Source organism: Dermacentor variabilis, chromosome 6, assembly GCF_050947875.1.
Source record: "Dermacentor variabilis isolate Ectoservices chromosome 6, ASM5094787v1, whole genome shotgun sequence".
Lineage (NCBI taxonomy): Eukaryota > Metazoa > Arthropoda > Arachnida > Ixodida > Ixodidae > Dermacentor > Dermacentor variabilis.
The window spans coordinates 192,095,102-192,119,464 of record NC_134573.1 but is presented as its reverse complement, the minus strand read 5'-3'; the positions used below and the strand labels follow the sequence as shown (position 1 = coordinate 192,119,464).

Genomic DNA, 24,363 nt, shown 5'->3' with positions numbered 1-24,363 from the left:
ATGCCGAATACTTATGAATCGAAGCAGGATCGTTGCAACGCATGCAGCTGTTGAAAATGGCATGACCGTCATTTCTACGTAACGGGTCAGGTGATCGACACATACGATCACCCATCGGTTGTCGTTAGATGGGCGTGGAAATGGGCCCAAAAGGTGGATACCCACTTGTTCAAATGGCAAGCCAGGCGGTGGCAGAGGGTGGAAAATACCCTGTGGAGCAGTCGTAGGATGCTTGTAGCGTTGAAATTGTTCGCAACTGGCGACATAGTGCTTGACAGTGTCTGGCATTCTGGGCCAGTAAAAACGATCCTATACGTAGTAGTGTTATCCGATACGTAGTGGTGTTATAGATTTGATGTATTAAATATTATTTAAAACCTGTGGCCACTTTAGCGCTTCATTTGACTGATTAATCATTCTTTATGTTAAGCATGGCTTTAACATGTGTGGTCACCTTTGTGGCCTTGCCAATACTTCAGTGGTGCTATGGTGGGTTGTAAGAAATGGGCGATAGGCATTGGTGCTGTCCGCATAGGCAAACTTTTTTCAATATTGCGAGGATTGGGAACATTCCCATTCATCTGTCCGTTTAGCAAGTGTCAGGAGAATCACTCAATTCCTTTATAATTAATGCTAAATTGTAAGGGTGTATTGTGTTCCTAAATTCATGTGTGTGCCAAAGATCCATGTAAGAAAAACTTCCGTGATAGAGTTGCTGGAGCCCTTGATATTATTCCATCTGCAAATCTCGAACAATATTTACAAGGTAAGGGAAATGATCTGAGGTCTTCCCAGACCATCGCATATGCACAGTCTATGCCGTTTCTACCCATATCACTGAAACTCAGCAACATTTCATTGGACAATTCATCTGGAAGGAGACGCTCTGAATTGCAATGTTATAACTGAATTTAGCCTCTAGAGCCTACTTAAAATGTAATCTTTGTACTAGTGCTTCCCCTGACAATTGTGTTCCCACTATAAATCGACAGGTATGGTCGGTCTTGCTGTCATTTTTGCAACACTCCCTCGCCCTACGAACAAGTGGTGCTTTTCGATACAGTTTTAAGGGGCTGATGCTTCCAATGTATGTTAAAAATTCCCGACAAGAAGTTCCACCACATTGTAAAGAGCTTTGAATGGTTTGTACGTGCGCTACCTTGGGGCCTTAATGACCTTCACTCAACAAATTTACAAATCTCAATGAATTACATTACTGAAATATAGGGCTACATTACAAATATTGACTCGAAGTTATCGTACCTTGCTCTTCAAAAGTCTTGGGAAAACATTTTTAAGACAGCTACAAAACGTCTCGCAAGACTTCTCATAGCCGTTTCTAAAACGGCTACAAAACGTCTTATAGCCGTTTTTAAAACGGCTACAATATGTCTTGCAAGTGTACTCATTGGGGCTGATTGGTTCATCTTTAGAATATAAACAGGAACAGCCAAACACAGGACGAGCGAGTAAAGAGCACAGGACAGTGCTCTGTCCTATGCTCTTTGCTCGCTCGTCCTGTGTTGCGCTGTTCCTGTTAATATTCTAAAAATATCTTGCAAAACGTCTTATATCCCTTATTTGGCGGTGCATTAAAAGGTCTTCACGACGGCTGCAAGACGTTTTAAGACATCCGACAATATTTTAGTAAGACGTCTTCAAGATGTCTTAAACATCTTGCCAAGACATCATAAACATGTATTGTAAACGTTCGTAATGATTTTCAAGATGCGTTTGTGATCTTGCCAAGACCTATTGTAGATGGCTAATAGACCAGTGTGTGTTCAGTGGGTATTGTGGTACATAGCAATCCTTTGGCGTGAAGTGAAGGCCGCAAACGCGTAGATGCTGGTGCCGACAGGATACCGAGAACCAGCGCTGCAGCCACTTCGCTCGGATGTTTGCCTTGCAGAGCGGAACGATGTCGCTGCTTTGAGATGTGGCCGATCGCTACGTTTGCAGCCCACAAGCAAGGAGCACAACCATGGTGCACACGAAATAATAGATTGAGACGAACACACACCGCGCAGCTCGCGTCACCACGGAGCACGTTGTAACATAAACAGACGACACTTGATGTGTTCTGGAAGTGATTGAGCATAGTGCATAGAGCATTCTCCCTTTCTTCTTCTTTATTCTTTATAGAAAAAAGTTAACTAACGTTGCAACTTCTACGAACAACATTTTTTCACCCTATAATTGAAACATTATTGATTACGCGCCCTAGGCAGCCAATCGGATAGCTCGTCCTATTGGCATCATATGGTCACCTCGTGTCATTTGGTCAAGGGCGGCTGCAACCTCAGGGGAGTGGTGTGCTGTAATCGGTCGCGATGTACATTTCTTAAACCTTCCAATAAATCGCACGGTTTACGCGGAGCGTTGAAATGCGTCACTTAGTGATCAAAAGGGCCAGCCTTAACGTCTCAAAGCGTTTAAACAAAACCGTCAAGATAGTTTCAGAATCTCTTGAAGTAATTCCCGAAAAGGGAGCATCGCTCCTATTTCGTGAATGTCTCGAAGGGTACCCACGGCACCTCGCAACTAATAGGAAGCCGTACGCGGAAACAAGTGCACGCAGATAATGATGGAACGTGCAGCGCTCCTTTTATTCGTATCCTGCATCTGTACGAACAGTTAACAGCACCGAACAGCCGCGATGCAAGAGTTTGTGTTCGTTCTTCATGCCACGCTGCTGACTACACATGCACCATACATCTGTCATGGTATAAACTCCCAGCAAAGGTCGTGGGCTCAAGTGCGTTAACACCAAAAGTCATGAGTGCGTAGCCTTTTTGGACCATCGTTTGGTCTCGCCGACAACGCCGGAATTCCCGCCTGATGAGCCATCTAATGCTTTCGCATTAATAAAATTTGTTGTGTGCAAAGTTCAATTCCAAAGAAAAATCTCACATAAAGATTTGTTACTCTCGTCCTGGTTAAGGTGCATGAGCAATATAGAGTGGGCTGGACGGAGCGGCAGCCATGCAGACGCTTCAAAATCCGTTCTTGTTGCTTGTACAGATTCTGGCGTTCCTCGGCACCTGGCAGCCCTTAGATTCCTTTTACGAAGGTACCGTTGTGCCTTTATCACCATGTTACGTCAGAGGCCAACACTACGGCGGAAACAACACGTCATCAACCCATGATGCTACATACATAGTGCCCCGCTTTGGCTGGGCATTCCCATCGCCTACGACACCAGTCAGCAGGACGTACTTAAGAGCGACGCTTTCATCGGGCCATAGAGTTTCCTACAAAAATTTTTGCAGGAAACTCTATGCATCGGGCCACTTCAGTGGGCTGGACGGAGCGGCAGCCATGCAGCCGCTTCAAAATCCGTTCTTGTTTTTAGTACAGGTTGGTAAACACCCATCGTTGCACGCTAAGCGATCCAGTGATATCTGTGTGCTGCTCTTCCCGGGCCTACTGGTGATTCTTAGTGGTTTCTTTGAGTGTATATATGTTGTTAAATTGCTCATGTTAGCTGAGGATGTGGAACAGAACTCTGGTCCTGAAAAGGAGATTCTAGACGCCATTGCCGCCTTGTCGGCTAAAACTGACGCACGCCATACCGAGGTACTAGGGATGCTATCAGAGATCCGAGCTAATCATCAAAAACTTGAGGAAAAAGCTTCCAGCTGAGCCAGTAGGCTCGCAGCAGTTGAATTCCTGGTGGAATCATACGAAGCAAATCAGAAGGGTGTTGATCTACCGAGAGTAGTCGATGAAGCTGTGCGAGACCAAACTGCAGCAATAACTTCTCGGCTGGACGAGCTGGAAGACAACCTTATATTCTACGGGATTACTGACGTCACAGCTGAGAACTCGTCCAAATCTGAAACTAAAATTCGAAACTCCCTTACCAGTTTACTACAGATAACTTTAATAGGCGAAGCAAGTTCCCGCACCCGCAGGCTGGGTTCCTACGCAGTAAATAAACACTGGCCCATAATCGTAAAATTCTCATCCTCAAAGCACAAACGAAAGGTTTCCACTGAGCGAAAAAAAAATTCAAAGGTTCTGGCATTTCTGTTAGCGAAGACTTCTGCCGCGCCACATGCTTGTCACATAAAAAGTTGATTGAATTCGGAAAGGCTAGCGGACAGAAATATATGCTACGCCTTAACTGTACACAAATCGACAAAAAAACTTGCGTTTACTGTCCGGTAACTGATCGAGTCTGCGAAATCCACACAGACGAGCTTCGTTCAACAAATTCTGTCCCAAATGATGCCCCCATCAATTCACAAGCATAGCGGAGTCATTGTCCGGTGGCAAAAAATATTTCCCTTTTGTATTCAAAGATTCGCAGTGCATGCAACAAGCGGGATGCTTTATCTTTTGTCGCCGACACGTGCCGATATTGTTATCTTGACAGAGACATGACTTTCTAGCAAAATTGAAGAGCGTGAAATTTTGGAATGCGAGGGTGTTCACCGTTTCTATCGACATGACCGTGATGTGCGGTGTGGTGGCGGTGTACTTATCGGTGTTCGTGATTCGATTACCCCTGCTGCGATTGAGCTCGCGTCACCATTAGAGCCAGTGTGCACGCGCGAAGGCTTCGAACGCATACGTTTTATCATTCGCGTTGTTTACAGGCCTAACACATTTTGTTCAGACCTTCACGATGCCTTAAATAGTCTAAGTTTACGGCTCCCTTCCACGCCACTAATATTCCTCGGGGACTGGCATTAACTGGCATACTGATCACCCTTCAACCCACGAGTGCTGTTCAGAATATTCCGAATTCATCAGCCTTTGCCGCGATTTTAACCTGCATCAGCTTGTTCTGAAGCCTACTCGATGTTCTGCACACTCGGCTAATATCCTAGATTTAATCCTCACTACATCTCCGGAATTTGTTTCGGCTCTAACTTAACTACCGGGTATTAGCGATCATTGTATAATCTAGTGTAATTTGCAATTAACCATCCCGTCTCTTACCTCGTCCAAAGTTATTCGTGATTACAGAAATGCTGATTTTGCCACAATTAATAACGAACTAGAATCTTTCATCATTGACTACATTCCAAATTTCCACTCCCGATAGGTTGAAGAAAACAGGTCAATATTCAAAGAAAAAGCCAACTCCTTAATTAGCCGGTACATCCCGCAAAAACGTATTTATTCTAATTCTCGCGCACCTTGGTTCAACTCGCGTTTTAAACGTTTACTGAACAAAAAGAAAAGGCTTTTCCGATGAGCAAAAATAGCTGGCTATCATGAGTGTTGGAATGCTTAGATAATGGCACTGAGCGGCTACAAGAATGCTGTAGCAGGGTCGAAAACATTTTATGAGCACACGTTGCCTTTTCTCTTGCAAGGCAACCCACAGAAATTGTGGAGTGTGGTCAACGGCAAAAAATCTAGTGCCATTGAACTGTGCGATCTTAACAACGAACCTGTCGATCGCAGTGCATATTGTGAAGTGTTGAATGACGCCTTCATCTCTGTGTTTTCGGATTCTGTGCTGTGCCCAAGCGCTGTTTTTTCTGATGTGCATTATTTTCCTATGCTTCCTATTACCATTGACCTTGATGGCGTTGTAAAGTTTATACAGACCTCAAAAGTTTCTGCAAGCACTGGAGTAGATGGTATCAACTCGAAATTTCTTAAGGGAACTATTACTTATTCATCTATAATTCTGAGCGAAATATTTGCTCCCCCCCCCCTCCCAGTCACTTCAAATCACCATCCTTCCGAACGATTGGAAGGCAGGGATGGTGATTCCCGTACATAAGTCTGGCAGTCATTACTCCCCACTTAATTACAGACCTATATCCCTAACCAGCGTTCCCTGTAAATTAATGGAGCACATAATTTACTCACACCAGGTTTCATTTCTCTAGACAAACTTATTTTTTACCCCCTACCAACACGGATTTAGAAAACACTTTTCCTGCGAAACACAGCTTTTGTCATTCACTAATGATTTATTCCTGGCGATGGATGCTAACGTTATTATTGACTGCATTTTTTCAGACTTCGCCAAAGCCTTTGATACTGTTTCACACGCATTACATTTAACTAAATTAAGCAACCTCAACATTGATCCTAACGTACTTGCTTGGATTAAGGGTTTTTTGTCTAACCGTTCACAATTTGTTTATGCTAACGAATGTTTCTCTTCCACTGGTCGAGTAACCTCCGGTGTACCGCAAGGGTCGATCTAGGACCATTATTATTTTTAATTTATAGTAATGACCTCCCAGACCAAATTAAATCGTCAATTAAGTTATTCGCCAATGTCTGTATTCTCTATCGTATCATTTCTAACTCTGGCGACTGCGATACTATTCAATCAGACATTGGCATGGTAACATCATGGTGTTCTTGATCCCTAATGAAGGTCAATTCTATTAAATGTAAAGCGATGCGTCTATCCCGTGCTGTCAGAGATACCACCCTTCCTACGTACAATATTAACAACAAACCTGTAGAAAATGTTTCATCATACAAATGTCTTGTTATCCACATTACACTCAATCTTACATGGAACATTCATATAGATTACATTTACGGTAACGCTAATCGCATGCTTGGGTTTCTACGGCGTTATTTTTCGTCGGCAACTGCAGCTGTCAAGTTACTTCTGTACAAATCCTTAGTGAGACCTAGACTTGAATATACATGCTCCATTTTCGACCCTTCTTCGCTAAAGTTAAAAAATACTATCGAATCCATTCAAAACCGAGCTGCTCATATTATTCTTTCGAATTATTCTCGTCATGCAAGTGTCTCGTCAATGAAACTAACCCTTGGCTTGCCTAACCTAGAGTTATGCCGTAAATACTTTGGTCTATGCGTTTTTCATAAGATTTATTACACTAACGAAACACTTAAGCATGAACTAATCTCCCCGCCATCATACATATCGTCACGCACGGATCATCGTTTTAAGGTTGAAGTTCCAACTTGTCGCATCAACGTTTATTTTGATTCCTTTTTACCAAGAACGACGAATGACTGGAACCGCCTTCCTGCCTCTATCACTGCCATTACTGACCCCACAAACTTCAAGAATATTGTTAACGAATTTGTAATAATCACCACTCCTCTCTGTAATGCCCCGGGCCTTGAGAGTATGACAATAAATAAATATATGCTAGGAGGCGAAAGAGTTTCAGTGTTCGCATGTTCAGCAGACTGAACCGCGGAGCCACAATGGGGACGCCGATGTCGAGGCACGTTTTTGTGGCGCCCAAACGGCGGGGCACTTTCTTACCAAACGAGTCGATCGAAATCGCGGAAGTCGCGAGGAACAGAGCGCGCGCGAGAAAGGAACCTCTTCAGAGGTCCCTGCGTTTTTGCTACCACCCTTCTCCTCGGCAGTCTCCAACGGATTCAGAACCCTTCGAAACCGATAGGACGGAGTCAATGAATACAGAGTTGGCGGCGTATCCTTCGCCCCAAGTGCTCCGTCCGTGCGCCGAACAAAACCAGGCGAACGCGCGCGCCTGGCCGAGACGCCGGCGAACCCACTCCAGTTTTTCCGCGTTTTTTCGTCTGCTCACTGAAAGAAGACACGGCACTGCTATTGGAACCGAACACCGCCGCCGAGTGACAGCATGACGCAGAGACTTGGAATGCATGCCTCCATCAAAATCATCGTCATCATTACATAGCAGCGTCTGTGTGCCTCAGTGTTGCTATTCGGGATTGTTTTGGGCGCCGTACGAGCAAAATAGTGCAAAACTTCAGAATAGTGTTTGCCTGGGCTGATTGATTGCACATAGCACAATTGGTTCAGATCACTGAAGTCTTTAAAAGTGACGGTAGCGCTAAAAAAGATGAACACACGGTGAAAATACGACGCGACGACGAGGAACCGCTAATGACAACTGGTTTATTTTTTTGAAAAGGGTTCAATATTTAAGAGAATCACAACACATGCGCACAACCAAACTGCGCATGTGTTGAGCAGTTCGCTACCTTCTGTTTTAAAGAATGCCCCACCAAGTAGCCCAGCACCAAGTTTTATTGAAGCACTCTAGTCTATGGCAGAAGGCTGTCCGCCGGCTGCCCGTTTCATCAAAGTTCATTGCAACTTGCGTAATTGTTTGCGATATTAAAGAATTGGCGGCATGTTTTCTATGATTCTCTCTACCTCATCTACGTCGTGTCAACTCGGTTCCTGCAAACGTTCCAGCTCGATATAGTAGCCCGTGTTTGAAAATATCCTCGTAGGCTGCTGCTCTACGAGGCTCATAACGGTTGTCGCTGCCATGTGACGCTAAAGCTGGGCCAACCTAGTCTCGTCCCCATAACAGCTGGCGCTCGCTTCTTAGTTCTTCTCTCGTTCAGCCCCCCGTGCGTTTTCCCCAAGGAACGGTTGATCAGTGGCCTAAAAGCGTAGTGTTCCCACATTGTCTTGCCACTCAAAGCCTACGCTTCCTGTAATTGACGCGAGCTGGTCGCCACTATACTTGCAGTCCAGCTCAGTTCAGCTTGGATTCCATTCAAACATCCGCACGAGAGAACGTTGCTTGAAGTGATCCGGGGTCGCTGCGACGAACATAGAATGGCGTTGTACAACACAAAGCATACTGCGACATTCCAGGCATAAGAAGAGGCAGACTAGAGGTGACAGGGGCTTCACCAATAGCAATAGTAGGTATCTTCATAACAAACATTCAATGCAATGCATAGCAAGGTACCTTCCTATGCACTGCCTTCGCTTGGGTGCTCACAATGCTTGGTTCCTCGTGGAGCACGTCGTTATGTTCCAGCCTGCTGCATAGGACAGACTGAGCATCGGCGAAGTACAGGGGCGACGACACTGTGCATATGCGTCAAATGTACTTAGGGTAGTGGCCTCCTTGCTGCACTGGTTAATAGTAGTGGCCAGTGGATTAACGAAACTGCACAGCGCCCCCAGCGTGTCTGGCGAACGAAGCATCGCTTTAACATTCCACGCCAACTGTCCCAACAGAGGCGCTCGACCAATAGCCATTTCTCTGAAAAAAATTACACAAAATTTTCACGCACATAAGCATTACTTGCGCAGTATTTCCCCAAAGCATGTGGAGGGCAAAAATTTTCCTGCGCCCGTGTGGGTCATTTAAATTTCACGATACGGTGGAAAACCAGCGGCGAAAATTTGCCAAAAAGCGACCCTTTCTCGCATTTTTTTTATGCTTTCCGTTCTTGCGTCCTGAACATTATGCTTTCATTATCAAACAGCTTCACAAAATATTTTTACGTTCTTTAGCCCTTAACACCGAGGCAAAAATGCGCAAATTATAGCGTCTTGGGGAAATTTTTCACAAACGATGGCTGTAATGTCTACTCTCGGTGCGGGAGTTATCTTTGAGACAGAAGACTGGACTCGGATGAAAACTGAAGGAAGCATTTATTCTCTCTGTATCGAACGCTGCGCTTGCGGTGTCCTTCTTTTTGTCGTTTTGCGCTGCCCCTTCAAGATGTTCATGTCCGCTGACAAGCTGTGCGGGCAAACACCAACACAGGTGGCTGCAGGACGACGTCCAGGGAAGAGCGGCACCGACGGGTGCACAGAAAACGCGCATATCTGTCCAGAGATTCTGCACTTCTTGTTTCACAGTGGCCCACACCCGTTCTGGAAGATTGGCCAAGAACGCACCCGTGGCACACACCGAATGGCTAAATCAAAATATCGTAAATAAAACAATAAGTTGAATATAACGAGCAATTCCACTGAGATATTCGTGTACCTTATAGATTCCTATCAGCCGCCATTATACGTTCAGGTTTCATGTTGGAATTTACTTTTTTATTGCGCAGAATAGAAGGAAGGGAAGCAGGAATAGACAGAAAGATAGAGAGGGCGCAGATCAGACATGCGCTTATTGGTACTATCCTGTGCGTTCAGCAGACAGGAGTTGCATAAGCCAATTCGCTGGTACTTGCGTTCGGCGCAGATTTCACCTCCCCATATATTCTCCACAAATATATCCTCCTAGATATCGACCCAGCAGCGCAGCTAGGCAGCCAAGCCAAATACGGGAAGGTAGGCAAGGAAATGTCTGCTTTAAAGCTTCGGTGTTCGTTTTAGGGTTATTTTCATGTCATTGCTGCATCAATTTTAAATGCGAAAGCATTGCAATACTACCGAACAACGAATCCATCCACCCGTCACGTAAGACGAATCGCTGTAAGGAGATTAGTCTATACAACAAAATAAATTCGAAAGAAAAAAGGTTAGCGGTGGTGTATTTAGAACCTACAACCCCAAGCATTGAAGCCGAATGACCTACCTATTGCGATAAACGCCCACGCTTATAGAAAGTGAGCATATGTCAACCATAAGAATGTGTTGTACCGGTGCTACAAAACAAATGTGAAAGGAGAACAGTCTCTCTGAAGGCGTTCTTAGAAGATTTCGTGATGGCGGAGTAAAATTCGTCTCTAAGGCCACATATAGAGCAGATTTGGAGCATTGTGGACATCAGAAAAATTTCGATTTGGGGAATATTTGATAAAATATTCCCCAAAGCTTTGAAAAAAAGAACAGCTTATTTGCAGGTGCAACATGATTATGAAGCAGTCTTGAGGTTCAACCTCATCTGAGATAAGTCGTTTACTCCGTAGTGCATTGAAGACACGTACTGCCTGCTTTTCGTCGCCTTCCAGAAAGGATAAATTGCACTACAATTATAGACACCCGGTGTGTTCTCAGGCTACATACCAACAATAGCATAAACTACGCATGCCCCCGTAAAGCTGTCGCACTGCAGAGTACCTTTCCAAGACACCTCTCGGAACCTCATGAACCACTGATATAAAACAAAACTTGGCATGAGCCAAGACTAAGTCCTGCTAGTTACGCCAGTAAAAGGTTCGATCAGACAAAGGCGCATTTCTTCAATTTCAACTTTTTGAACACCTAATTGCCTAAGACACTGCGCTCCGGTGCTCCCTGCTTGACAGCCCGGTTAGAGTTGAAAGGTGCGATCGAGGGAATACCATTTGTAAGGTTGATATAGGGCAGAGCGTCCAAAAATACTCAACAAGAGAAAACAATATAGAACGCGGTATTAACAAGAAGTCGTAGAGATCGTGCTATGCATGAAAGGACGTGTTCCGGCTGGAAATCCCAGCTAAAATATTCGCTGAGCGAGTGAGCTGCGCTTACGTCGCTGGCGTAATATCCGCTTGGTTTTCTCGTGCAGAACATGTTGCAAATGTGCTGTTCTTTTTCTCTGTGCGTTTCACTTGTGCATATTTTTTTGTAAGTCTATATATATATATATATATATATATATATATATATATATATATATATATATATATATATATATATATATATATATATATATATATATATATATATATACACACATATATATATATATATATATATATATATATATATATATATATATATATATATATATATATATATATATATATATATATATACATATATACATATATATACATATACATATATATATATATATACATATACATATATACATATACATATATATTTCCTTGTTGACGTCTTGCTCAATGTTTTGCTCCCATTCTCCCTTTGAGTCAATCTCAGTCCTTTCGACGCCCACCAGGGGGATCGCAATTGACGCATTAATCTCAAGCAATACTTTCTGCCCAGCTCCAAGCGGTTTTCATTTGTCGGCTTCATCCGAGTGAATCAGGCTACCTGAGATGTTCCTCTGCGTGCCCACCCATTATGTAAAATGTTTGGCGCGTGAACGAAACGCATGTTCCCGATAAGAGGATCTTCTGCACGGCTAGCTCTCCCGTGCCTTCAATATACGTATCTTTATGATTTTACCGACACGTTCTGGCTTTTACAGCAAAGCTGTTTACGGCTGGATTCTTGCGGATGTCGTCTCCGTGGAACCACTGTTTGTACTCCTCTTTCCCAGGTTGTGCGCACCCACGCTCGCCGTCCCTCTGGCGACATTGCGCAACGCCGCGGTGCGCGCTCTTCCGCGGCCCCTGGTGCGGCGCACACGCGCCGTCGTTGGAGTAGCCGCGCTATAATAAAAGGCCTCTACCCACCGTTCGTTGTGTATCACTGCCTTGTGACGTAGAGATCACGCCACATCCTTTATCAGTTGCACTTTGAACTCGGCATGGGCAGGGCGCGTGTTGGTCGATCGGAAGAACAGCGGGAATACAACGAAAGCTTGTGCGAGTCGCCTTGAGCAGGTGCCCGGACATGAATAGCATATTCCTCACCAACGCCAAGCGTGACTTTACATCGCGGCAAGGACAACGGGGATCGTGACCTCCTCGAAAAGTTCGGGCGACTGGACTCACACCGTCTCGACACCATCGACAAGGCCTGCACTGACCAACTGGGCAAGCCGCAAACAACTGCACTAGCCGCGATTAACATACATTCTATGCGCAAGCATTTCGTCGACGTTACGCACGACACCGTGCTAAGCAAGGTGCAACTTTCGTGCGACCCCTTTCCGTGAACCACAGTGATCACAAGGCAATGATTACAAAAGTCGCGAAATAAGTGATGACAACCGGGATCTTTGAGTAAATGTCTCTTTACGCGCCCGATACTATGCTCATAATAGTCAAATTCCACAGCAACGTCCCAACATAGGAAAACCCCAACACAGCAAAGCCGACCATAAGAACAGCTCCGCTGGACTTCCCTATTCTCAAGGTGGAAGGGCTATGAATTTTTTCCTTTGTATAATTAAACTGTGTTGCCTTCGGTATGCTATTGTACCTACAACCCAAGATAATGGCCTATCGCCGGCAGCCCAGGAACGTGCATTGAACTGGTGAAGAAATAATCGAATAAACGTGTCAGTATGCAATTGTTCCCTCAGTAAATGACACTCAGAATGCGTGTCAGCAGCGCAGAGATTAAAAGGGAAAAGTGCACGATGCAAGTACAAGCTTTCTGTTTCTGTTCAACATTCTCACTGAGAAGTAGGTATCAGCTGATTTTCCCAGGTGAGCCTGTAATGTGTTGTTTGCGGTGCTTAGGCGATGTCGCCGTTAACTTGCGCTGGCTACTCCTTTCGCGATCCCTCGCTAATCTCTTGCGCCCGGTTGTAGACGAGCACTTGTCTGGAACATGCCACAAGCTGGCCATCTCACAAGCTGGCACAGTCAAACTATCTCAACGTAGTCGCGATGCTTCTACGTCCAGCCAATGAGGTTCTCAAATGATATAGCGCAACCTTTTCGTACACTTTTTGGCCACAACTTAACAGCAAGATTTTCTGAAATGCGAGTAAGATATCTACCCGCAAAAGAAATGAAACCAAATGTTAGTCCGACGCGCTTGAATGAATAATTCCAGCCGCGTGTCAAGTGCTGGCCGCCGTAGAACACTGGCTTGTCCGTATCGATTGTGCTCCCCATAAATTTAACACGTACACTCCTAACGAGCTCATGCGCTGTTACCTGATTTTCGGAATTTTCTTCCGAGACACATCACTTTCATTTTTCATGATCGCACGGATACAGCGCACGGAAGCGGAAGATTCTTTTTTTGATTTTGTGCTTACCGAGGCCACAGCAAGCGGGAATGAAAGCTTGCTGTTCTACTCAAGGTAAGCGCTGATAACTGGACGAGCAAAGCGAGCGGTGGCATTCGCATGACCACTGCTGCAAGGCGCCAACCTCGATAGGGTGAAATAAATGCCACGAGTGAGCCGCGAGGAAAAATTTTTCGCCCGTGAATAGATGAGCGCTGCTTCTCTTCGCTTCGTGGAACCCGTCGTGTAAAGAATATTGCGCTTCGTCCCATGGGCGGTTCGGCATGCCTGCAGAGCGCGCACCCGAAGATGCCCCGATAGAGTGGATCCCAGATGTAGCACCTGAAGGCTTGTAAACTGAAGTTCGGTGGAGAACTTCTTACTCGCAGGGTCAAAGCCGTATCAGCGTTATGCGATACCACTCAGCGTGCCAGCCTGCGACTCATTGCGCGCCTGGGCAAATCGCGATGGCGTCCCCGAAATATTCGGATGCACGCTTAAGCAGCTCTGCGCTTTAGGCATTGGAAGCACACTCAAGCAATGCTCTATTTGCACTCATGGCCGTCCGAATGCCTTGGCACGACGAGATGTTCGATCATGGTGCACTCAACAATTATAATAGAGCGAGTAGCTCCGGAGCAGCCGCCGCGTTGCTGGAGATGTATATGGCGTAATCGAGCGATCGGCTGCACTTTTCGTTGCGTTGCCGTTTTCTTTATTACTACTTACCTCGGTCAATAACCAATGCCTGTCACCTGAATAGCAGGCACGCTTTCCTTTTTTTTTCTTGAAAGCCGAGAAAGCGGAAATAAGGGCAGACGAGGAAGTGGAAAGAATGAAAGAATACTGAAACGTGGAAAGCGGGAAAGAAGACGAGGTATTGGAAAGAAGGAAAGAAGATGGGAAAGTGGAAACTATGAAAGAAGACCAAGTGGAAAGAAGGAAACAACATGAGGAACTGGAAAGAAGTAAAGATGATAAAGTTCAAAGAAGGAAAGGAGACGGGAAAGTGGAAAGAATACGAAAAGTGGAAAGAAGGAAGCAAGATGAGAAAGTTGAAAGAAGGAAGAGGTGGGAAGAACGAATGAAGACGAGAACGTGGTAAGAACTAATGAAGACGAGAAAGTGGAAAGGAAGAAAGAAGACGAGAAAATTGGGAGAAGAAAAAGTGCAATGAAGTTGAGAAAGTGGAAAGGAGGCAAAACACGACAAAGTGGAAATAGCAAAAGCCCACACAGTGGAAAGAAAGAAAGAAGACGAGAAAGTGGAAAAAAGAAAGAAGATGAGAAAGTGGAAAGAAGGAAACAAGACGAGGAAGTGGAAAAAAAGAAACAAGACGAGGAAGTGGCAAGAAGCAAGATGAGACAGTGGAAAGAAGAAAAGATGAGACAGTGGAAAGGAGGAAGGAAGACGAGACAGTTGAAAGAAGGAAAGAATAAGAAGTGGGAAGAACAGGAAGTACGAAGTGGAAAGAAGACCGAGAAAGCAGAAAGAAAACGATGAAGTGGAAAGATAGCAGACAAAGTGGAAGTAGGGAAGGAAGATGGGAAAGCGCAAAGAAGGAAAGATGAGAAAGTGGAAAGAAGGAAAGACGAGTAGTGGAGAGAAAGAAACAAGACGAGAAAGTAGAAGGAAGTAAGGAAGACGAGAACACGGAAAGGAATGACAAGGAAGAGGAAAGGAAAGAAGACATTAAAGTTGAGAGAAGCAAGGAAGACGAGACAGTGGAAAGAAGGAAGAAAGACAAGCAACTGGAAAGAAGGAAAGACGATACAGTGGATAGAAAGAAAGAAGACGGGAACGTGGAAAGAAGGAAAGACTGTAAAGTAGAAATAAGGAAAAAAGACGAAAATATTACAAGGAATGACGACTGAAGAAGGAAAGAAGTGGAGAGTGGAAAGGAAAGTACACAAGAAAGTGGAAAGAAGTAAAGAATATAAAGAGTGAAAGAAGACGAGAAAGTGGAGCAATTTAAAAGAAGGAATGAAGACGGGAAAGCGGGAAAAGGGAAACGCAAGAGGAAGAAAGACGAGAACATGGAAAAAACGCAAGAAGACGAGAAAGTGGAAAAGAAAGATGAAACAGTGGTATGAAGGAAAGAATATCAGAAAGTGAACAGAGAGAAAGAAGATGAGAACATGGAAAGAAGGAAGGAGAGAACGTGAAAAGGACAGACAACAAAGTAGAAGTAAGAAAAGACGAGAAAGAGGAAAGCGGGAAACACAGAAGGCGGTCAAAGGAAAGGCACGAGAGTGGCAAGAAGACGACAAAGTGGAAAGAAGGCGGCGAAAGTTGAAAGAAGTAAAGAAGACGAGAAAGCGGGAAAAGGAACGAATACAAAGTGCAAAATAGGAAAGAAGAGGAGAAAGTGAAAAAAAGGAAATACGAGAAAGTGGAAAGAGAGAAAGAAGACGATTAAGTGGAAAGAGGGAGAGAATACGAGAAAGTTGAAAGAAAGTGGAGAAATTTGAAAGAAGAAAAGAAGGCGAGGAAGCGTGAAGATGGTAAGACAAGGAATTGGGCTGACGGACGGAGGAAAATGTGGAGCGAAGGAATGAAGATGAGGTATTGGAAAGAAGGAAAGAAGACGGGCAAGTGGAAAGAAGAAAAGAAGACAAAAAGTTGAAAGAAGGAAACAAGGCTAGGCACTGGAAAGAAGACGAGAAAGTGCAACGAAGGAAGACGGGAAAACGGAAAGACGAAAAGTAGAAAGAAGGAAGCAAGACGGGAAAGTGGGAAGAAGGAAAGACGAGAAATTGGGAAGAATGAATCATGACGAGAAAGTGGAAAGGAAGAATGAAGTCGAGAAAGTGGAAAGCAGGAAATACACGAGGAAGTGGAAAAATGAAAAGGCGACAGTGGAAAGAAGTCGAGAGTGTGGAAAAAGAAAAAAGAAGAGAAAGTGGAAAGGAGGAAAGAATACGAGAAAGCTGGGAGAAGTCGAAAAAGTGGAACCAAATCAAGAAAGTCCAAAGAAGGAAAAACACGAGCAAGTGTAAAAAAGGAATGACGACACAGTGGAAAGAAAGAAGGAAGACAAGAAAGTGGAAAGAAGGAAAGAAGACGAGATGAGGAGAGAAGGAAACAAGTCGAGAAAGAGGAAAGAGGAGAAAGAATACGAGGAAGTGGAAAGAAGGAAGCAAGAAAAGACCCAGAAGTGGAAAGAAAAGACGAGATAGTGAAAAGGATGAAAGAAAAGGAGAAAGTGGAAGGAAGGAAAAAATAAGAGGTGGAAAGTGGAAAAGGGAAAGAAGACGAGGAAGTGGAAAGAAAGCAGAGAAGTGGAAGGAGGGAAGGAAGATGGGAAAGGGGAAAGAAGAAAGGACGAGAAAGTGGAAATAAGGAAGAAAGAGGCAGTGGAGAGAACAATACAAGACGAGAGAGTGGAAAGAAGGAAGGAAGACGAGTAAGTGGAAAGAAGGAAGGAAGACAGGAAACTGGAAAGGAAAGATGATACAGTGGATAAAAGGAAAGTCTTGAAAGTAGAAATAAGGAAAGAAGATGAGAAAATGGCAAGGAATGACGATGACTAGAAAGAAAGAAGTGGAGAGTGGAAAGGAAAGAAGACAAGAAAGCAGAAAGAAGTAAGGAATAGAAAGTGGAAAGAGGGAAAGAAGACGAGAAAGTGGAGAAATTTGAAAGAAAGAAGACAGGAAAGCGAGAAGAGGGAAAGACAAGTGGAAAGAGAAATACGAGAACATGGAAAGAAGAAAAGACGAGAACGCGGAAAGAACGAAAATAGACGAGAAAGTGGGGAGGAAAGATAAAACAGTGGTAAGAAGGAAAATATATGAGAAAGTGAAATGAGGGAAAGAAGACAAAATATGAAAAGAAGGAAGGACAAGAACGTGGAAAGGACAGACAACAAAGTGGAAATAAGGAAAGAAGACGAGAAAGTGGAAAGACGAGAACGTGGAAAGAACAAAAGAAGACAATGAAGTGGAATGAGGGAAAGAATACGAGAAATTCGAAAGCGGAAAAATTTGAAAGACGACGAGGAAGCTTGAAGAGGGAAAGTCGAGGAAGTGGGAAGAAGGAAGGAGAAGGATGTGGGGCGAAGGAATGAAGACGAGAACGTGAAATGAAGGAAAGACAAGGTAGTAGAAATAAGGAAAGAAGACGAGAAGGTGCAAATAGGGATAGAACACGAGGAAGTGCAAAGAAGGAAAGATTGGAAAGAATATGTGAAAGTGGAAAGACGGAAAATTGGGAATACGAGGAAGTGGAAAGAAGGAAGATAGGAATGTGGAAAGAAGGAAATACAGGATCGTGGCAAGAAGGAAAGAAGACGAAAATGTGTAAAAAGAGAAAGAAGACGAGAATGTGGAAAGAAGGAAAGACGAAAAGTGGAAAGAAGACAAGAAAGTGGGAAGACGAGAAAATGGAAATATAACACGAAAGTGAAAACGAGAAAGAAGACGAAGTGGGAAAAAGCAAACCGCGGACCGAAGGAATGAAGTCTGAAGTGGAATTAAGGAAAGGCCGGGAAGCGTAAAGAACGCGGAGAAAGTGGATAGAAGGAAAGAGGGAAGAAGACGAGGGACTGGACAGAAGGAAATAGTGGAGAAAGGGAAAGTGGAAAGAAGAATATAAAGCAGCAAAGTGGAAAGAAGACGAGAAAGTGGAAAGAAAGCGGAGAAAGTGGAACGAGGGAAAGGAGACGACAACGCGGAAAGAAGGAAAGAGTACAAGAAGCTGGAAAAAAGGAAAGTAGAAATACTTCCTTACTGTCTTGGAAATACTTACTTAGAAATAATTTTACTACAAAGTAGAACCCGAGAACGAATGACGATGAACGAATGGCAAGAAGGAATGACGATGAGTGCAAGGGGCCGGACAGTGGAAAGGAAAGACAAGAAAGTGCAAAGATGGAAAGAAGATGAGAAAGTGATGAAAAGGAATGAAGACGAGATCGCGGAAAGAAGGAAAGAAGACGAGAAAATAGAAACATGGAAAGAAGACAAAAAGCAGAAATAAGGAAATACGCGAAAGTGGAAAGGGGAAGAAGACAAGAAATTGGAAAGAAGGGAAGAGTGTAGATAAGGAAAGAAGAAAGGAATACGAGAAAGTGGAACGAGGGAAAGAGGATGAGAATGCTGAAAGAAGGAAAGAAGACGGGCATGTGGAAAGAAGAAAGAAGACGGGACATTGGAACGAGGGAAAGAAGACGAGAATGTGAAAAAAGGAAAGACAACAAAGTGGAAAGAAGGAAAGGAGATGAGAACGTGAAACGAAGGAAAAGCAGGATAGTGGAAAGAACGAATGAAGACCAGAAGGTGGTAATATGGGAAGAATACGAGGAAGTGGAAAAAACGATAGAGTGAAAAGAAGATGTGAAAGTAGAAAGTGGAGAAATTTGAAAGACGAGTAAGGCGACAGAAGGAAAGGCGGGACAGTGGAGAGAAGAAAGAATACGAGAAAGTGGGAAGAAGGAAGGAAAACGAGAACGTGGAAAGAATGAAAGACAAGTGGAAAGAAGGAAAGAAGAGAAAATTGAAAGAAAGTGGGGAAAGTGGAACGAAGTAAGGACGAGAAATGGAAAAGAATGAAAGACGACAAAGTAAGAGGAAAAGAAGATGCGAAAATGGAAAGAAGGAATGACCAGCAAGTGCAAAGAAAAAAGCACACGAAAAAGCTGAAAGAAGGAAAGAAGACAAGAAACTGGAAAGAATAGATGAGACAGTCGAACGAAGGAAAGATGAGAAAGCAGAAAGAGGGAATGAAGTTGAGAAAGGGAATAAAGTGGAAATAATGAGAGAATACGAGAAAGTGGAAAGGAAAGAATACGAGAAAGTGGAAAGAACGAAACACTAGGAAGTAGAAAGAAGGAAAGAAGAAAAGAAAATGGAAAAAGGAATGAAGAGACTGCAAAGAAGGAAATACGAAACATTGGATAGAAGGAAAGACGAGAAAGCGGAAATAAGGAAAGGCTAGAAAGTAGAACGCCTTTGCAATCTGAACCTGTCAAAATTTAACGCTAGAACGTAATGTAGTGAGGCGAGTCTAGCAGTGCTATTGGCGGCATTAAATGGGTTATAATAGGGCTCAGTGAGGTTAGTAGGACAAATCAAGCATATACAGTGCTAAAAAGTGGGAACCTCCTGTGCTACCGGGGCTGAGCGGAGAGATGAGAACTAGCAGTTGGATTCCTGATCAATAAGGATATAGCTAGTAACATACAGGAATTTATAGCATTAACGAGAGGGTGGCAGGTCTTCTTGAGGAACTTAATAGGAGGTACAAATTGAAGGTCGTACAGGTCTACCCCCTACATCCAGTCATGATCACCAGGAAGTCGAAAGCTTCTATAAAGACGTGGAATCGACGATGGGTAAAGTTAAAACAAAATACACTGTACTAATGGGCGACTTCTATGCCAGGGTAGGCAAGAAGCAGGCTGGAGACAAGTCAGTGGGGGAATATGGCAAAAGTTCTAGGAATAGCAGAGGAGAGTTATTAGTAGAGTTTGCAGAACGGGATAATTTGAGAATAATGAATACCTTCTTCCGCAAGCGAGAAAGCGAAAGTGGACGTAAAGGAGCCCGAATAGCAAGACTAGACATGAAATAGACCTTACACTCTGTGCTAACCCTGGCATAACGTAAGATGTGGACGTGCTCTGCAACGTGCGACGCAGTGACCATAGGATGGCAAGAACTCGAATTAGCGTAGTGTTGAGGAGGGAACGAAAAAAACTGGTACATCAGAAGCCTATCAATGAGTTAGCGGTAAAAGGGAAAATAGAGTAATTCCGGGTCAAGCTACAGAACAGGCATTCGGTCTTAACTCAGGAAGAGGACCTTAGTGTTGAAGATATGAACGACAATCTTATGGGCATCATTAAGGAGTGTGCATTAGAAGTCGGTGGTACCTTCGTTAGACAGGATAACGGTAAGCTATCGCAGGAGACGGAAGATCTGATTAAGAAACGCCATTGTATGAACGCCTCTAACCCTACAGCTAGAATAGAGCTGCCAGAACTTTCCAAGTTAATAAACAAGGGTAAGATAGCTCAGATAAGGGAGTATAATATGAATAGAATTGAGCATGCTCTCAGCAATGGAGGAAGCCTAAAAGCAGTAAAGAAGAAACTAGGAATAGGCAACAATAAGATGTATGCGTTAAGAGACAAAGCCGGCAATATCATTACTAATATGGATACGATAGTTCGTGGCTGAGGAGTTCTATAGAGAATTATGCAGTACCAGTAGCACCCTCGATAATGGAAGAGGGTACAGTCTAGAGGAATTTGACATCCCATAAGTAACGCCGGAAGAAGTAAAGAAAGATTTGGTAGCTATGCAAAGGGGGAAGGCAGCTGGGGAGGATCAGGTAAAAGCAGATTTGTTGAAGGATGGTGGGCAGGTTGTTCTAGAAAAACTTGCCACCCTGCATACGCAATGCCTCATGACCTCAAGCGCACCGGACACTTGGAAGAACGCCAACGTAATCTTAATCCATAAGAAAGAGGACGCTAAAGGCTTGAAAATTATAAACCGATCAGCTTACTGTCCATTGCCTACAAAGTATTTACTAAGCTAATCGCAAATAGAATCAAGAACACCTTAGATTTCTGTCAACCAAAGGACCAGGCAGGATTTCGTAAAGGATACTCAACAATAGACCATATTCACACTATCAGTCAGGTGATAGAGAAATTTGCGGAATATAACCGACCCTTACATATAGCTTTCACTGATTATGAAAAAGTGTTTGATTCAGTCGAAACCTCAGCAGTCATGCAGGTATCACGGAATCAGGGTGTAGACAAGCCGTATGTAACGATACTGAAAGATATCCATAGCTGCTCCAGAGCCACCGTAGTCCTCCATAAAGAAAACAACGACAATGTAAATTAAGGAGGGCGTCAGGCATCGAGATGCGATCTCTCCAATGCTATTCCCAGCACGTTTACAGGAGGTATTCATAGACCTGGAGTGGGAAGAATTGGGGATAAGGGTTAATGGAGAATACCTTAGTAAATTGCGATTCACTGATAAAATTGCCTTGCTTAGTAACTGAGGGGACCAATTGCAATGCATGCTCACTGACCTGGACAGGCAAAGCAGAAGGGTGAGTCTAAATATTTATGTGCACAAAAATAAAGTAATGTTTAACAGTTTCTGAAGAGAACGGCAGTCTACGATAGACAGCGAGGCACTGGAATTGGTAAAAGAATACATATACTTAGGCAGATAGTGACCGCGTATACGGATCATGATACTGAAATAATCAGAAGATGAAGAATGGGCTGGGGTGCGTTTGGCAGGCATTCTCAGGTCATGAACAGCAGGTTCCCCTAATCCCTCAAGAGGAAAGTGTATAACAGCTGTGTCTTATCAGTAGTCACCTATGGGGCAGAAACCTGGAGGCTTGCGAAAAGGGTTCTACTTAAATTGTGCACGACACAACGAGCTATGGAAAGAAGAATGAAGGGTGTAATGTTAAGGAGATATGAAGAGAGCAGATTGGGTGAGGGAAGAAACTCGAATTAAGGACATCTTACTTGAAATCAAGAAAAAGAAATGGGCATTGGCAGGGCATGTAATGAAGAGGGAAGATAACCGATGGTCATTAAGGTTTACAGACTGGATTCCAAGAGAAGGGAAGCGTAGCAGGGGGTGGCAGAGGTGAGGTGGGCGGATGAGAATAAGAAGTTTGCAGGGACGAGATGGCCACAATTAGCACGTGACCGGGGTAGTCGCAGAAGTATGGGAGAGGCCTGTTCCCTGTAGTTGGCGCAGCCAGGCAAATGACTATGATAATGGTGTTGCGAAAGTAGAAAGAATACGAGAAAATGGGAAGAAGGAATGAAAACGAGAATGTGGAAATGAGACGATAAAGTGGAAAGAATGAAAGAAGACGAGAAAGTTGAAAGCAGGAAAGAAGAGAAAGTGGAATGAAGGAAAGAAGACTAGAAAGACGAAAGGAAGAAAGAAGACAAAGGCTGCTGCAAGTCCATATTACATTACATACGGTATGTTGCAAAACAGCGGAGCTAATGCTTGATTGGCACTTTTGGGATTACTCAATGTTGTAATGCATCATGTCACCGCGCAAACAACAAAGGACAAAGAAGGAAACACACAGGGCAGGCGTGGAACTTCAACTGAGATTTACTCCGGGAAAGCCCACATTTATACATGTATCATAACAACACTTGCTAATCATCAGACAACCATCACTCGACGTTGGCATGCGGGCGTGAGTGGCATAAATTTGCATGTAAATAATTGAACTCTTTATCACTCAGTGGCACTGAAGAGCTGCTTGCGCAGCTGCCAGATTGCATTTTTATACAGTAAGCTTCATAGATTTCTCGGCACAGTTGTGACGCAAACATCTTCAAGACTTTAGTGTCGCGGAACCTAGGCATGCAATTACGACAGTGACGACAATGGTCAGCCAATTTACCAACCCCCGCCAATCCTTCTAGCCCTGCGAAATCTATGAAGCTTACTGTGAATTTCATGCACCGATAAGAGTGTCTTGTTGGGCCAGTTCGTACGTGGTTATACTAGAAGAACGCCAGCACACTTGAAGAAGGGAAAGAAATCTAGTGACAGACATGTGCAAAGCGACAGGAAGCTGGCAGGACTAACAATTGAAATTTAATATTGAAAACGACGTCCCCGAAGTCGGTATTGTGAATGCGTAAGGCAAAACATATCATCTACACGGCAATCAGATTATCCATACACGGCTACATTGATCAAGAAATTGATAAATAATTACCCTGTTGCCTATCATATACACGGCAATCATATTATGTATACACGGCGACATTAATCAAGAAATTGATCAATAATTACCGTGTTGCCCGTGTTTCTAGGCATGACATCATTCGCAGTCCTTTATAAGTGGTTCAGGTTTGCTCTCGACATCTTCGTTTCACCCACGAAGCACCACATGAAAATTCCGTCAGAGTTTTAGATCTGACTCTAACCTTTCATACTCGTGGTCATATTTGCTGTGTTTATAGTCCACGAACTAAAGATACGCTACTACCGTAACAATCCGCACACTCGAAACTGGCCAAGCGTGGTAAAGCCAACTCCTGCTTCTCCAATGCGGTGGAAAAGAATTGTGTGCATCACATGCGGCAGGAGAGGAGACTGTTAGCGGCAGGTTATCTCGAGGCTTTGATAACTGCAGTGGCTGGATCTGCGCACAAACATTTGAATGTGAAAAACAGAAGGGAGCGCGAAGTCCGGGGCAAAGGAAAAAATAACCTGATGGTTATGCTGTATGTGCGCGGTATTTCACAGAGGTTGAAAATGGCTCCGGCAAGAAACGACATCAGGTTGGTTTGTTCTGCGCCTTGTAAGCTTACAAAACTTTGCATAGGGGTCTCGCAGAACAATTCGCGAAGGAGTGCGTGCAATACCAGGCATGACAAGTTTTGCTCGTGCGGCACGTGTAGTGTATAGTATCCCGTTAAAATGTGTTATACGGAAAGCCGGTCGCTGTATGAATGATCGGATGTGTGAGCATGGTAATCTGGTACCCACAGGCACGAGAGGGAATCTTCCGCTACATTGTAAGGAGTGCAGTTGCGCTGCCATCTTGGACAATGTATCAGTCGTGGGGAAGGCTGAGGCCCAGCAGCAAAGATTAAAGCCTATCACACCTATAAACTTGGCCGCGAGGAGGGCGTAAGCGCAGCCTGGTGTTCCGAACCAAGAAAGAGCTTGAACTTCTCTGTCAATTTCGCCGTGCATAGATAAATTTATTACCGCGTATGAGAGGTTGTGCATTGCCCATGTTCTGTACGGACTTGGGAGGCGTCGTTTTCATGAATAAACTTGGGTCGTTAGTCCAGTCACTTTGTCTATGTCTCCCTCTCGATTATTTTCCCTTTACCAAGGTCATGTGCATTCTCCTAGTATAATCACAT

General features: G+C 44.0%; 1 protein-coding gene across 1 annotated transcript; it reads left to right on the top strand.

Moving 5' to 3' along the window:
• The first annotated feature begins 17,290 nt into the window (after positions 1 to 17,290).
• LOC142586397 (uncharacterized) lies at positions 17,291 to 19,015 on the top strand. Its single transcript, XM_075697645.1, has 2 exons — positions 17,291 to 17,378; positions 18,849 to 19,015. Exons 1-2 carry the CDS (start codon positions 17,291 to 17,293, stop codon positions 19,013 to 19,015), a joined length of 255 nt encoding a protein of 84 aa, XP_075553760.1.
• The last annotated feature ends 5,348 nt before the right edge of the window (positions 19,016 to 24,363 follow it).